Below are 16762 nucleotides of genomic sequence, written 5' to 3'. Positions count from 1 at the left end.
GGTGGTAATCTCTAAACCCTAAGATCTCTCTCTCTCTTACTTACTCTACATTGCATTCATACTTAGTTTAATTTAGTTGCTCTCTAGTTTAAACAACCAACCAACCATTTGTTTGATCATTCGACCTACAAACCCTAATCAAAATTCCATAACCTTGTTCGACCCTCATAATCCCTTGGGATAATCCCTACTCGCCCTAGTTATATTTATAGTGAAGGTAGTAGTGGCTTATAAATGTAAAACTATTGACCCTCGCCTTAATGCACACTCTTAAGTTTATGGCCTAGTGACCGACCATAGTTTTTGGCGCCGTTACCGGGGATTGATTTGATTAGGCAATGTCGAATTTCTGGAATTCAATTAGCATTAGTACTCTTTTGATCGTGTTTTTACTTTGTTTTTTGTCTTTCATTTGATTCTTATTGTGTTTGTTCATCTTTGACTAGGTGCATTGAGTTGGAGAAAAAGGAGCGTCCAAGCTAAGGAGCAAAGCAAAGCAAAAAGTAAAAACCTAAATAAAAATTCTGAAAAATTGCTAAGCTAAGCTAAAAATTTGGAGTTGAAGTGCTATAGGACCTTTGTGAGCTTTTCTCTACTCAATCTCCTTAGTTAAATCGTGAGCCCGCGTGGAGGCATTGCATTTCATTTGTAGATAAATCGTGAGCCCGCGTAGAGGCTTTTTAATTATTCTTTGCATTGTTATCAAAGCATGGGAGTATGGGATCATTGTATGTGGAGGAAGTTTGTTGATCATTGACTTGTTGTGAAGGAGGAGTGCTTGTTTTGTTGTGTTTAGTGTGTCATTTGTAGTCTTATGTAGACCTTGTTATAGTATTCATTCTAGGCATTTCCATGGAAAACCTAGAAGGTAATCTTGGCTATTTAGATCCACATTTCATGCAAAACCTCCTTCCTAACCAACACGGTTCCGGAGTTCAAGCTCCAATGGTCCTTCGTGATCATTACCATCTTCATGCATATCATGCACCTACTTGCATTATGTTACCTAATTTTGAGGTAAATCATTATGAAATCAAGCCTGAGACCATTCAAATGTGTCCACTCTTTTATGGCTTAGATGATAAGGAGCCTTACAAGCATCTTAATGAATTCTTTGAAATATGTTCCACCATTAGATACATGGATGTTTCGGAGGAAGTCCTTAGACTACTTCTCTTCCCTTTTACTCTTAAAAACAAAGTAAAGCATTGGTTTAACACTTTGGGGGCAAATTCAATAACATCTTGGGCACAAATGCAAAATGAATTTTTTAAAATATTTTACCCCGTAAGTTTGACTAATGCAATGCGTGCTTCTATTAGAGAATTCTCTCAAAGGGAAGGAGAATGGTTACATGAGGCTTGGGAAAGATTGAATGATTTGCTAAACAAATGTCCACATCATGGCATTCCAAAATGGCAAGTGGTTCAATATTTCTATGAAAGTCTATCCGACACCCATAAGGACATTGTTGATACATCATGTGGAGGATCATATTTTGGAAAACATGAAGATGACATTTAGCAACTCTTCGAGAAAATGAGCGAAAATTCTTTGCAAAAATATTATGCTTCTCGATTTGACCATGATTCAAAAGAAAAGAAGAGAGATTTGCAAGTGTGTCAAGTAGAGAGTCCACTAGAAATTGTAGCCGAGATTAAAACTCTTTCTCAAAAATTTGATCAATTCTTATTGAATCAAAAACCGGCTAACAATTCATCTCCCTTTCATCATACCTCTCATTTTTGTGAGCCTTGCATGACATGTTCAAGTGTTTTGCATAATACTTTCAATTGTCCCCATGGACACGTTGTTAATGAACACTTTGAGCAAGTCAATGCTACTTTTGCTCACCCTTTTTCAAATGCATATGTTCCAAGGTGGAATGAAAATTCAAATCCTTATCAAGCTAAGAATTTTCAAAGAAAGTACATTCCACCTCATAAAAGAAATGTAGGTTCTCAAGGATTCGTCCCTTCTACTTCCCATTACCAAAGAATGAATGACTTCTCGCATCCTCAAATGTATGATTCTCAAGTAGATTTTTATCATCCTCATGCACCTTCTAGCAATCCTACATTTGAAGGTAAGGTTTTAATAGCTTTAGGGAGCTTAGAAAAGAACACCAATTTATTGCATTCGCATTCTCAATCCATATCAAAGCTTGAATCTCAAATTAGGACTATAGCTAATGCACTGAATGCAAGGGAGTTGGTAAGTTACCTAGTCAACCCGAGAGGAACCCAAAAGCCCAATTTTGTATGGAAGCAAACCCTACATCGGGGTGTTCTTCCTAAGCTCAAGTGCAAGTAATCACCACTTTGAGAAGTGGAAAACAAGTGGACAATAGGGTTGAACTACCAAGGGAAGATAGTGAACCGGTACAACCAAAAGTTGTCACCCATCCAATTCCCACTTCTACACCTATCTCCTTGGATAAAAATGTTCCAAATCAAAAATCTCAATCTCCTCCACCATCATCTTCTCAAATTGCAAGGTTTCATGAGTGTTGAAAGAAACTTCGCTTTACGGGAGGCAAGATGGGAAAATACATGATATGATGGATGTTTTCAAGCAAGTAAACATAAATCGTCCTCTCTTGGATGCAATTAGGCAAATTCCGCCTTATGTAAAATTCTTGATGGATCTTTGCACACAAAAGAGGAAGAGCAAGGGACAAGGCCCTAAAAAAGTGTTCCTCACGGAGCAAGTGAGTTCCATTCTTCAACAAAACACTCCGCTTAAGTTCAAAGATCCCGGTGCTCCAATTATTTCTTGTGTAATTAGAAACCATGAAATTCGTAGAGCTCTTCTTGACTTAGGTGCAAGTGTCAATTTGATTCCTTACTCCGTGTATGTCCAATTAGGGTTGAATGAGTTGAAGCCGACCTCGGTAGTACTTCAAATGGCCGATAGATCCGTCAAAACACCTAAGGGCATGGTTGAGGACATCCTTGTCAAAGTGGATAAATTCTATTTTCCAGTTGACTTTGTAGTTCTTGATACCGAACCGATTACTAATCCCAGCAACCACATTCCAATCATCTTGGGAAGACCATTCCTTACCACCGCAAATGCAACAATCAATTGTAGATCCGGGGCTATGGACCTTTCTTTTGGTAACATGACGGTCAAACTTAATGTTTTCAATGCAAGTCGACATCCCATAGATGAAGACGAGTGTTGTCTTGTTGATGTGTTGGATGAGGTTGTTGAGGAATCAATTCCCACCATGATAATAAAACAACCAATTGAGGATAATCTTTTATCTCTTTTATCCGATGATCCCCTTGCTTCTTGTCTTCTTGAGATGTATGGTAATTGTGGGTTTGATGATGAAAATTCAATGAATGAAGTAACCAATCTCATGGAGTCCGTCGCAAATTTAGATTGCCCATCTTGAAAAACTCCAATAGAATCTCTTCCCCTACTTTCTAGCACTCCACCGGTTCCATCATTAGTCTCTCCACCAACTTTTGAGCTCAAAACTCTACCTTCCAATCTTAAGTATGCATTTTTAGGTCCACAAGACACACTTCCGGTCATCATCTCTTCAAGTCTTGAAAAGGACCAAGAAAATGCTCTCTTAAATATACTTAAAGAAAATAAGGAAGCCATAGGGTGGAGTGTAGCGGAACTTAAGGGGATTGACCCTTCTATTTGTATGCATCGCATACTTATGGAAGAGAATGCAAAGCCCTTTGGGGATGCCCAAAGGAGACTTAACCCAAACATGAAGGAAGTAGTTAAAAAGGAAGTAGTCAAGCTCTTAGATGCTGTGATCATCTATCCAATCTCCGACAGTAAATGGGTGAGTCCTACTCAAGTAGTTCCCAAGAAATCGAGGATTACCATGGTTGAAAATACAAAAGGTGAAGAAATCTCTAAGCGTACCGCACATTCATGGCGTGTATGCATTGATTATCGCAAATTGAATGCCACCACTAGAAAGGATCACTTCCCTTTGCCATTCATTGATCAAATTCTAGAGAGATTGGCTGGACAACAATATTATTACTTCCTTGATGGCTATTCGAGTTACAATCAAGTAGCCCTAGACCCATTGGACCAAGAGAAAACCACATTTACTTGTCCATTCGGTACATTTGCTTATAGACGGATGCCTTTTGGTTTGTGCAATGCACCCGCCACATTCCAAAGGTGTATGATGTCAATTTTCTCAGACATGGTGGAAGAGTATCTTGAAGTTTTCATGGATGATTTTTCTATTTTTGGGTCTTCATTTGATTTATGCCTCAAGAATTTGGATTTAGTGCTTAAAAGATGTCGTGAAACAAACCTTATTCTTAGTTGGGAAAAGAGCCATTTTATGGTTCAAGAGGGTATTGTTTTGGGTCACGTCATATCAAAAAGGGGAATTGAGGTAGATAAGGTGAAAGTTGAGCTTATTTCTGAATTACCTCCACCTTTAACGGTGAGAGAGGTTCGCTCCTTTCTAGGTCATGCCGGTTTCTATCGTAGATTTATAAAAGACTTTAACAAAATTGCTAAACCCTTGTGTAATCTTCTTGCCAAGGAAACTCCTTTTGTCTTTGATCAATCATGCCTAGACGCCTTCCATAAATTACGTGCATTATTATCATCAGCTCCTATCATGCAACCTCCCAATTGGTCACTTCCATTTAAAATTATGTGTGATGCTTCAAATTATGCCATGGGAGCAGTTTTGGGATAAAGAGTAGGTAAACTTCCATGCGCTATATACTATGCAAGTAAAACTTTCTCGGGAGCTCAATTGAACTATTCCACTACCAAGAAGGAATTACTTTCTGTAGTGTATGCTCTTGACAAATTTCGATCCTATCTCTTAGGTTCTAAGGTTGTTGTTTATTCTGACCATGCCACTTTGAGACATCTTTTGACAAAGAGAGAAACAAAACCCAAGTTGATTAAGGATTTTGCTCCTCCAGGAATTCGATTTTGAAATCAAGGACAAGAAAGGCATAAAAAATGTGGTGGCTGATCATCTTTCTAGGTTGTCGATAGAGCCTTTTCGTAGTTCACCAATTTGTGATTCTTTTCCGGATGAACAACTCTTTCAAATTTCCAATGGAAAAATGCCTTGGTTTGCCGACATTGTAAACTATTTGGCAATAGTCAAGCTTCCAACTTCTTGGTCAAAGAACGCAAAGAATCGTTTCTTTGCTAATATCCAGAATTACTATTGGGAAGACCCTGTCTTATACCGGTATTGTCCCGATCAAATTGTGAGGAGATGCATTCCGGAGAGTGAAATTCCATGTGTCTTAGTGTTTTGTCACACTCCTGCATGTGGTGGGAATTTTAGTGCAAAGAAGACCACCTTGAAGGTTCTTCAAAGTGGGCTCTTTTGGCCCACTATTCATAGAGATGCCTACAATTTTTGCAAATCATGTGAGAGATGCCAAAAGATGGGAACAATGTCTAGGAGAGATATGATGCCCTTGACCAATATACTAGTTGTGGAGATCTTTGACATTTGGGGCATCGATTTTATGGGTCCATTTCCTATGTCCTATGGTTTTTAATACATTCTTCTTGCCGTTGATTATGTTTCCAAGTAGGTTGAGGCTTGTGCTACCAAAACAAATGACCACTCCGTGGTTATTCAATTCATTAAATCCAATATCTTTGTTCATTTTGGTATGCCAAGAGCTATAATAAGTGGTAGAGGAAAGCATTTTTGCAATCAATTCTTGAGGCACCTTTTTCTTAAGTACTCCGTCACTCATAGAGTGGCTACTCCCTATCATCGTCAAACAAGTGGGCAAGTTGAAGTGTCTAACTAGGAAATTAAGCATATTCTTGAGAAAACGGTTAATCCCACCCGAAAAGATTGGTCACGAAAGCTAAATGATGCTTTTTGGGCTTACCGGACGGCATACAAGACTCCCATTGGCATGTCTCCTTATAGAGTCGTATATGGAAAGCCTTGCCATCTTCTGGTTGAGCTAGAACACAAAGCCTTTTGGGTGGTTAAAAAGCTCAATCTTGACCTTGACAAAGCTAGAGAGAATAGACTTCTTCAATTGAGTGAGTTGGAAGAGTTGAGACACAATGCTTATGATAATGCCAAAATCCACAAAGAACGAACCAAAGCCTTCCATGATAAGCATATTGTGAAAAAGTCTTTGGAACCCGGTCAAAAAGCTTGGCTCTTCAACTCTAGGCTCAAACTCTTTCCTGGGAAGTTAAGAACCAAATGGGAGGGTCCTTATGAAATCATCTTTGTTGCACCTCATGGGGCGGTTGAAATCAAAAATTTGAAGAAGGGGAACATTTTTAAAGTCAATGGGCAGAGATTGAAACCTTACATTGAAGGTCAAGTTTTTCAAAGACATTTAGAGGCTGCACATCTAGTTGACCCGGTGTATGAAAATATAGAAGTTTGCATTGACAAAGGATCAAAAGCTTCTTTTGAGTTTTATCCAACAAGTTCTTCCAAGAATCATTTGTTGGGTGGAGCTTAAGGTATCTATCACCCCAAAAAGGAGGGGATGAACAACAAGATCTTTGATCCGGGCTAAAAGAACCCAATGTCATGCTAGAGACGTTAAAGACTAGCACAAGCATTCGTAGGGTGTCAAAACCCTATTCCTCCCTCATTTCTATCTTTCATTTTGTTTCTTGCAAAGTCTAGACACTTGTTTTTGGTTCTCATATGCATTGAAAGAAACTTTGGTGAGGATTGCATGAGCTTTCATGTCATTTTTGAGCATTCTGCATGAATTCGATCGATCCAACTCTGGATTTCGATCGATCGAACTCCCATTTGCAGCCAACACTTATAAAAAATTTCGACTTGCATCCAAATCACTATCTGTCCCATCGATCTAAGAAAGTCTGCATATTTTTGTTCTCTATTAGATCGATCAGAAGACCTTCGATCGATCCAATTTCACAGTTCGATCGATCTCGAGTCTTAACACTTAGAATATTTTTGAGCCTGCAGAACCTGCATCCAAACCACCTCTCTATCTCATTGTTCGAGTTTATTTTCAGATCGATCATAGAACATTCGATCGATCGAACTTCACAGTTCGATCGATCTCGAGTCCCAACACTTAGAAAATTTTTGGACCTGCATCCAACTTGAAAATGCATGCTCTCAGGATCTCCAAAAATTTTACAGTTCGATCGATCTCAAGTTCTAGCACTTAGCCAATTTTCTAAGCCAAGAACCTGCATATTCTTACTCTCTATCTGATCGATCGAACTCTTGTTCTGATCGATCTCAATTCTTCATTTCATTATTTTGACTTTATTTTGACTTTTCAAATTTCAAAATCCAAAAATATTTTCTGTTTTTAAATTTTTAATTTTAGTTTTTTTTTTTTCAATATATATATATTTAAGTTCGATCGATCTGAGTTGAGGTTCGATCGATCGAACTCTGTCGGGGATGTTTTAAAAAATAGAACCGAGGGTTTCAGAATCGATTCCATAGATCGATCTAACCCTCTGTCCCTCACAAACCCCAACCCCTAGGAGCCACTGAACCTCAGCATCATCTCCATCTTCGGCGAGATCTCCGACGAGAACCAGGTGTCGATCTCCCTCTCTTCTCGGATCGTCTTCCTTTTCACATCTCATTTCTCCTCTCTTTGATTCAAGGTAAGATCCGAGACCCTATCATCGATTTCAAGCTTTGATTGGTTAAAAATATGTTTCAATGTTTGATCCATTCCATATTCATAATGATTGTGGGTCATGAATGAAGTTTTAAGCTTTTTATGTATACATGTCTATATTCATATATATGCTTTGTATATCTATATATTGTGCTTTGATTTGATTCGTGGGAGTATGGGCCATATTTAGGTGATGAAATTTGTTAATTTGTTGTGTTGATGGGCCCACGACCATGCTCGTGTGGGCCCCGTGCTTCCATATTCACAGATCTATGACTTTTCAGTTTTCGCATCGTACAATTCGATTGATCGAACTTGTGTCCTGATCGATCGAAGTTATGAGATCGATCTCACTTACTTTTGATCGATCCAACTTTTGTGATCGATCTCACATTCTTTTATGATAGATCGAACTTCATAGATCTCACACACACTTCATTCATCATGTATTATGTTCATGCTATCTTATTTATACCCAATGCCTGTGATATTCCACATTGGATGCATTTCATACTTATATTGCTTAGCATGCTTCACATTCTATCACTTGCATAGATTCATGTCATAAATTTTTTGTCTATCCTACTTGACATACATATTTCTATTTTGTGCTTTCAATTCTTTATTCTGATACTAACTTCCATTGTAAGTTTTTCTTTTCCTTTTTACAGACCATGACTAAGAATGACGGTTCCTCTACTTCAGCCGCACCTGAGGCTCATAATCAGATACGTCGCCTAGAAGAGCACCTTCAGAGTTTGGAGAATATGTTGGTTGCCCTTAGAGCTGACATTAATACCTTCCATCTGAATATGGTGGCAGCCATTAGAGCTGATATTGTTTCCCTTTGCGTGGAGATCTTAACTGCCATTGATGGTTTAGCCGAAGATATCCACGGAATTCGCATTGCCCCCTCTGCCTTAACCCCCAATCTCTCTATCTTTTTATGCTCTATATCTATGTTGTGTGTCTGCTACATTTGTAACACTATTATTATTTTTACAGCCAGGTCTGTTGGCTTTGACACTAGATGTATTGCATTTTATGGTTGTTTTTATCTATGATGGATGTTGTATGCTTTTATTGATACATCTATCCATTTGACTCTATCAGGTGCATCACAGTGACTTCAGTGAGAGAGTCCTACCCAATTTTCAGGACCACCCTTATACCTCTCTCATTTCTTTATCTATTTATCCCATTTACACTTGCATGTCCACTGTGCACTGATTATCCTATTTTGTTATCTGATGCATTTATCCAAGTGCCATCTTTTCAGGACCACAATTAATCCCAAGTTTGGGGGGGTCATGCCACCCACTTTGGATACTTCAGTCCCGATCATTCTTGCTTAGTTGCACTGGTATACTCTTTCCTTTGTTCTCTTTGCACATTGAGGACATTGTGCCATTTAAGTTTGGGGGGAATGGTGGTTTGCAGTGTTAATTTTAAATTGCATAAATTTTGAGCATGTCTTGTGTATTTGAGGATTTTTCTATGATTGGTCCATAACTAGCTATGATTTTGCTCTTTTGAGGACTATATTGCTTAAAATTTAAAAATTGCTTGACTTGAGAGTCTAATACTCCTTGTATGCCTCGTGGACGCCATTTAGGAGTAAATTTTTCGAAAGATTGATATCATTCTTGCACTTGTGGTCCACATCATCCTGATTTTGTGATTGTTTTAAGATTCACTCTAGTATTCTACACTAGCACAGGTGCACACTAGCATTCATTTGTGGGGTACATGCTTTGTTGATTATTGAATTGGTTATATCCCAATTGAGCTAGTAGTGCATTGAAAGCTTTTATTCTTGCCACAACCCCTTTTCACTAAGTAGCCAGGATTCTAGCCTCATCAAGCACTGAACTTCTCGCGCCAAAAGGTGGAGGGCCCAAACTCTAGATTAATAATTGAATGTTTAAAAAAAAAAAAAAAAAAAAAAGAAGTTGCAAAAGCAATAAAAGTGAGGACTTCTCCCAAAAGGTAAGAAGTGGGAAATGATTAGATGGAGGTTGTCTTGATTTGTAGCCTAGTTGATTTGAGCTTGTAAGTCCGTAGGGGTATTTGAATGCCTAATGCCCTAAAGCCGTCTAGTTTGGGAATCATTGACCTAACACTCGATCTCATGGATCACTAGAAAGCTTAATAGATCAACATATTACACCATACTTCCATCTTTAATCCTATAAAAAATATATATATATATTGAGTGAAAAGTATAAGCGCACCTAGATCAATAAAGCTTTAATAAAAGGTCCATTTTTTATCTTGATGATCGGTAGTAGATTTGTGTGCTAGTTTGAGGGTAAGGATGTGATTAATTCCTTAGTTGGCTAAGATAGCAACACATTTGATGCCGGTCCACTCAAAAAGGATTCTAGAGTTGTTTTGATTTGCATGATCATTTTCTTGATGTGTGGAGGACCATACTTGCTTGCTCGATGTTGAAATTTTGGGAGATTGCTTAAAAAGGGTTGAAAAATTGCATACTTGAGGTAGTTTTCTCTAAATGCTTGTTTGCAATATTGGTATCTCTTTTGAAAGAATGAGCTTAATGTTTGTTGGTACCATTTCTGGAAACCCTCACGAGACTTCACTCGTCCACTAGGGGTAACCTAGGGGTTTAAAAGGCTTGTTGCATGTGCTAAGTGCAATTGTGTTCCCTACGAAAGTGGTGTTATCATTTATTTGCTTTCTAGTTTATACTTGTATAGTCGTTCATTCCATTCCTTTACTTTGTAGTTCATTACTAGGGACTAGCAATATTTAAGTTTGGGGGTGTGATGAGCACTGAAAAGTGCGTTTTTAAACCCGTTAAGCTTAGGTATACTAGTACCTTTATCTATCTTATTTTACCATTTTAGATTGATCTCATTTTATTTTTGTTTTTAGGCACTTATCCCGAAAATAAGCTAACTCAGCCAAATAAGAGCTTAATTGAAGCAATTCTGAAATTAATCAAAGAAAGGAGCAAAGTGGAGCAAAGTAGAGCAAAAGGAAGAAAAATGGTGGAATCCAAGATTTTTGATCGATCCAACATGGATTAATCTCAACATTTCAAGATAGATCCAAACCTTGAACCGAAAACAGAAAGTTTAAAGTTCGATCGATCCAATACCATCCTTCGATCGATCGAACACCTTTGTCCTCATCCAAATGATTGACCTTATCCATTTGTACCACCCACTAACCACTTTTGTCCTTTTCCCTATAAATATCTTCAAAATATCTCAGCTTTGTTCTTATCCGGAGAGCTTAGCCAAATTGGATCAATCTAGCCTTAGTTCGATAGATCTCAGCCAAGTTCGATCGATCCAAGTCTAAGGCTCGATCGATCGAACTTCCTCCAGTGCGAAAAAGTTAAAAAGCCAGCTCATTCAAGTTGTCTTGTATCCAATCATTGGGGAATATTTTGTGCACGACCCCAGCTCATTTTGTGTGTCACTTGACCTACCTATATATAGAATATGATACATTTTTTTAGGGAGATCCATCTAGTTTCTTAGAGAATTAGGGATACAACTTTAGAGGCTATTCTTAGTGTAGAAGAAAAGAGAAGGAAGCTAGAGACACCATTGGAGGCCTTTCATCTTCCAAGGAGCTGATTTCATTCATGGAGCTTGCCCTTAAGGGTTAGAGGATCACAACCATGAGTGGCTAGACATCCTCTTGGGGCTAGAGTTAGCCCCAAGCATGCTTTCTATATCTTAATCTTGTGTATTATTGAGGGATTAGTGTTGTAATACATGTTTTGACACTTTGATATATATAGATCGTGTTTATTCAATGATTTATATGGTTTAATGTTTTTAATTGATCATTTCATTCTATCCATATGTCTATGTATACTAGAATGGATGTTCATGTGCTTGTCTCTAGATTTTGTGTTATTGATGCATGTTTATGTGTATTAATGCTATAGATCTAGAGATTGTCAAAACATAGTACTTAATGGAATGCTCTTATGATTTACTAGATGGTTCATACTTATTTCTTGATGGATTGTGCCTCTTCCTTAATTTAATTTCATGCTAGTAGTGTAGTTGTGGTGTAGTGTAGTGTAGATGTTAGATGAGAGGACAATCCATGCTTATTGTTTGATATTTCATGCTTTTGAATGCAAGTGGCATATGTCTCTAACCTTGTGGTGTATTAAGATTGTGAGCTTAATGAAAGGTTAATGGCTTGTTTTGATCTATTGTGCTTTTCACATGTTGTTTAGACAATATATATGCTTCATTGATTAGATATATTGTGCATTTCACATGTTGTTTAGACATTATACGCTTGACTAGTCATTCTTGCTAATTGAATCAACCAAACACACACACATCATTATTGCAACACACATCTCCTTTATTAGTCACTTGTTAATGGTATAGAAATGCATTGCTTGGTGGTGCTCTCTAAACCCCAAGATCTCTCTCTCTCTCTTACTTACTCTACATTGCATTCATACTTAGTTTAATTTAGTTTCTCTCTAGTTTAAACAACCAACCAACCATTTGCTTGATCATTCGACCTACGAACCCTAATCGCAATTCCACAACCTTGTTCGACCCTCACAATCACTTGGGACGATCCCTACTAGCCCTAGCTATATTTATAGTGAAGGTAGTAGTGGCTTATAAATGTAAAACTCTTGGCCCTCGCCTTAATGCACACTCTTAAGCTTATGGCCCAAAAACTATGGTCGGTCGCTATGCCATAAGCTTAAGAGTGTGCATTAAAGCGAGGGCCAAAAGTTTTACATTTATAAGCCACTACTACCTTCACTATAAATATAGCTAGGGCGAGTAGGGATCGTCCCAAGGGATTGTGAGGGTCGAACAAGGTTGTGGAATTGCGATTAGGGTTCGTAGGTCGAATGATCAAGCAAATGGTTGGTTGGTTGTTTAAACTAGAGAGAAACTAAATTAAACTAAGTATGAATGCAATGTAGAGTAAGTAAGAGAGAGAGAGATCTTGGGGTTTACAGATTTCCACCAAGCAATGCATTTCTATGGCATTAGCAAGTGACTAATGAGGGAGATGTGTGTTGCAATAATGATGTGTGTGTGTTTGGTTGATTCAATTAGCAAGAATTACTGGTCAAGTATATAATGTCTAAACAACATGTGAAATGCACAATATATCTAATCAATGAAGCGTATATTGTCTAAATAACATGTGAAAAGCACAATAGATCAAAACAAGCCATTAACCTTTCATTAAGCTCACAATCTTAATACACCACAAGGTTAGAGACATATACTACTTGCATTCAAAAGCATAGAACATTAAACAACAAGCATGGATTGTCCTCTCATCTAACATCTACACTACACTACACCACAACTACACTACTAGCATGAAATTAAACTAAGGAAGAGGCACAATCCATCAAGAAATAAGTATGAACCATCTACTAAATCACAAGAGCATTCCATTAAGTACTATGTTTTGACAATCTCTAGATCTATAGCATTAATACACATAGACATGCATCAATAACACAAAATCTAGAGACAAGCACATGAACATCTATTCTAGCATACATAGACATATGGATAGAATGAAATGATTAATTGAAAGCATTAAACCATATAAATCATTGAATAAACAAGATCTATATATATCAAAGTGTCAAAACATGTATTACAACACTAATCCCTCAATAATACACAAGATTAAGATATAGAAAGCATGCTTGGGGCTAACTCTAGCCCCAAGAGGATGTCTAGCCACTCATGGTAATGATCCTCTAACCCTCAAGGGCAAGCTCCATGAATGAAATCAGCTCATTGGAAGATGAAAAGCCTCCAATAGTGTCTCTAGCTTCCTCCTCTTTTCTTTTACACTAAGAATAGCCTCTAAAGTTGTATCCCTAATTCTCTAAGAAACCGTAGGTCAAGTGACACACAAAATGAGCTGAGGTCGTGCACAAAATATTCCCCAATGATTGGATACAAGACAACTTGAATGAGCTGGCTTTTTAACTTTTTTGCACTGGAGGAAGTTCGATCGATCGAACCTTGGACTTGGATTGATTGAACTTGGCTGAGATCTATCGAACTAAGGCTGGATTGATCCAATCTGGCTAAGCTCTCCGGATAAGAACAAAGCTGAGATATTTTGAAGATATTTATGGGGAAAAGGACAAAAGTGGTTAGTGGGTGGTACAAATGGATAAGGTCAATTATTTGGATGAGGATAAAGGTGTTCGATCGATCAAAGGATGGTGTTGGATCGATCTAACTTTAGACTTTCTGTTTTCGGTTCAAGGTTTGGATCTATCTTTTTTATGTTGAGATCGATCCATGTTGGATCGATCGAACCATAATCTTGGATTGATCAAAAATCTTGGATTCCACCATTTTTCTTCCTTTTGCTCTACTTTGCTCCATTTTGCTCCTTTCTTTGATAAATCTCAGAATTGCTTCAATTAAGCTCTTATTTGGCTGAGTTAGCTTATTTTCGGGATAAGTGCCTGAAAACGGAAGTAAAATGAAATCAATCTAAAATGGTAAAATAAAATAGATAAAGGTACTAGTATACCTAAGCTTAACAGGTTTAAATGCGCACTTTTTAGTGCTCATCACCCTCGAAGCACTCCCTCGCACATGCTTGAAATCGAGAGATGAATTTAAGGGGCTCCTCGTGGGGCTCCTATTTTTCCTTAGCGAGAGAGAGAGTAGTGACCCTCTCGATGACTTGGCCAAACTTGTTATGAAATTTCTGGGAGAGTTGCTGCCATGTGGTGATCGAGTCAGGTTCGAGGCTTCTGAACCATCTATAGGCGAGTCCTGTAAGAGACTTGGAGAATTCTCAGAGGTGTAGAACCTCGTCGTGGCTATGCTGGCCTAGAGACTTTATAAATCTCTGTAAGTGCTCATTAGCATCCCCCTTTACACCGTCATACTTTGGGAAATTTGGAATGATGTACCCTTGCGGGTATGGAGTTTGAGCAAAACACTTTGGGTACGGAGGCTCGGTGCATAATATCAAGGCGCGCGTAGCGGTTGTGACATGCTTCATGAGGAAATCCTGTAACATGGGCTCGGTGACATATTCTGGCAGAGAAGTGGCTGGAGGCACAACTTGAACTGGGGTAGGCTTTGGGGCTGCCTGAGTCTGCTTCGGCGGGTACCATAGTGGAGGTACATGAGTGGATGAGCTGCCTGGTTGGTCGTGCTCAGGCAAGGTCACTCTGGCGGGAGAAGCGGCCTTGGCTCGTGCGCTTTCCATGATTAAGGCCTCCAACCGATCAAGACGATCATTAAGGTCACGGTGAGACTGCAATAACTCTTCTTGAATGGAAGGGGTTGCCGAGCTTTCTGGCAATGTGACGTATGGTGCACGAGCGTTAGAAGTATGTGATGGTGACTGAGACTGGAGAGGAGCATCACTACCCCCCCCCCCAACAAAGGGCTCTGAATGATGGGTTGGCATATCCTGTGATTCCATCTGCTTGTACTGATATCCCCAGCAGAGTCGCCAAAATGTAGGGGTTCTTTTTAATCAAGCAATAAATATATAATGGAAATATCAAAATACAAGTACGAAGGAAACAGAGGGGGTACTTAGTGTAGGCGGAGGAGAAGAAGACCAGCTAACAAGATTTTTAATGGTGGTAGGGCCAGTATATAATATGCTATCACAGCTCCCTTCTTCTGGCCTCGTGGGGTAGTTCCATTTATAGACTCAGAGCCCATTGGTTTTTTTTATCATGACTTTGGCAGGATCACATGGGCAGCTCTAAGACTTTTAGGGGTCTAAGAGGTCTAATCCCTCTCTCGAGCCTTGCACTACGTCGCCGAACTACTCTTACCCCATCTGTGGCATTAAATGCTGATTGACCGCTGGTTGGTCAGCATTAAATGTGGTTGTAAGGGTTGTTGCAATAGTGTGTAATCCTATCATCTTGTTAACTGGGCCTTACTAAGAGCAAAAGAACTTCTTGACTTCTCATCCACCAATCTAAGATCCTCCTAAATTTCCCAATGTTAGATTTTATTATAGCTGCGAAGATCCTACCTTCTCTTCGTGCTATGTGCAAGTTTTAATAACAAACCTCTTAGAGCTCTGCTCTATTGCAATGGTGTTACTTGACATGATACTAAGGCTTGGAGTGCTCGAGGGTTGGTTCCTCGCGGCTTGATGGGCCTGGCTTGACGCCAGGGCTTAGAGTTCTCGAGAATTGACTTTTCGAGGCTTGATGGGCCTGGCCTAACGCCAGGGCTTAGAGTGCTCGAGGATTGACTTCTCGAGGCTTGATGGGCCTGTCTTGATGACAGGGCTTAGGGTGCTCGAGGATTGACTTCTCGAGACTTGATGGGCCTGTCTTGACAACAGGGCTTAGGGTGCTCGAGGATTGACTTCTCGAGACTTAATGGACCTGTCTTGACGACAAGGCTTAGGGTGCTCTAGGATTGACTTCTCGAGGCTTGATGGGCCTGTCTCGACGACAGGGCTTAGGGTGGTCGAGGATTGACTTCTCGAGGCTTGATGGGCCTGGAACGCTACCAGGGCTTAAAGTGCTTAAAGGTAGACTCTTGAGGCTTAATGGGCCTAGAATGATGCCATGGCTTAGGGTGCTTGAGGATTGGTCCCTCAAGGCTTGGTGGGCCTAACTTGGTGCCAGGGTTTAGAATGCTCGAGGGTAGGTTTCTCAAAGCTTTTGACTTTTCAAATTGCCACGGGGGATTTGGTTAGGCTTGTGTTGACTTGTCAACATGCCATGTCAGCCTTTAATAGGCGACACCCACAGTCTCAAATCATATTGAAGGAAAAAATAAATAAATAAAAAGCATACCATAAGACTCGAGAGAGCCCAAACGTAACCAAGGGGTCTTTGACCTGACGGTATAACTTGCCCATCCTCAAAATGGATGAAAGAGTTCGAGTTCGGATGTGTACAAAAGGGTTTATATGTTTGCTAAAACTGAAATTAAATAAATTGTTGCATACATACATGCAGTTCAATAAATTGATGTGGGACGTGTTAATTAGAAGAAGAGATGGACGTATTTCTAGTGCTTCGGAGGCCCTTGCCAACATACCTTCGCCATTCTCCAACTTCACCACCCTCAAACAAGCTTTTGCCAACAAAACTCTCACTCTCAAGGATCTTGCTGTTTTATCAG

General features: G+C 39.2%; 1 protein-coding gene and 1 pseudogene across 1 annotated transcript in view; one reads left to right on the top strand and one right to left on the bottom strand.

Moving 5' to 3' along the window:
* Window positions 1-16762, top strand: part of LOC132294463 (peroxidase 3-like) — a 71109-nt gene that overhangs the window by 53289 nt on the left and 1058 nt on the right. Inside the window, exon 3 of the mRNA XM_059792334.1 lies at window positions 16597-16762. Within this exon, the coding sequence (XP_059648317.1) occupies window positions 16597-16762 (166 nt within the window). The remainder of the gene's footprint in view (window positions 1-16596) is intronic.
* On the bottom strand, window positions 1310-1409 carry LOC132284274 (small nucleolar RNA R71; annotated as a pseudogene).

The sequence above is a fragment of the Cornus florida genome, unplaced genomic scaffold, assembly GCF_030987335.1.
Source record: "Cornus florida cultivar Cherokee Brave unplaced genomic scaffold, ASM3098733v1 CherokeeBrave_3.0.0_Hap2_Chr01, whole genome shotgun sequence".
Classification (NCBI taxonomy): Eukaryota; Viridiplantae; Streptophyta; class Magnoliopsida; order Cornales; family Cornaceae; genus Cornus; species Cornus florida.
Note: the sequence above shows the minus strand (reverse complement) of the source record. Positions and strands in the feature narration are given on the sequence as shown.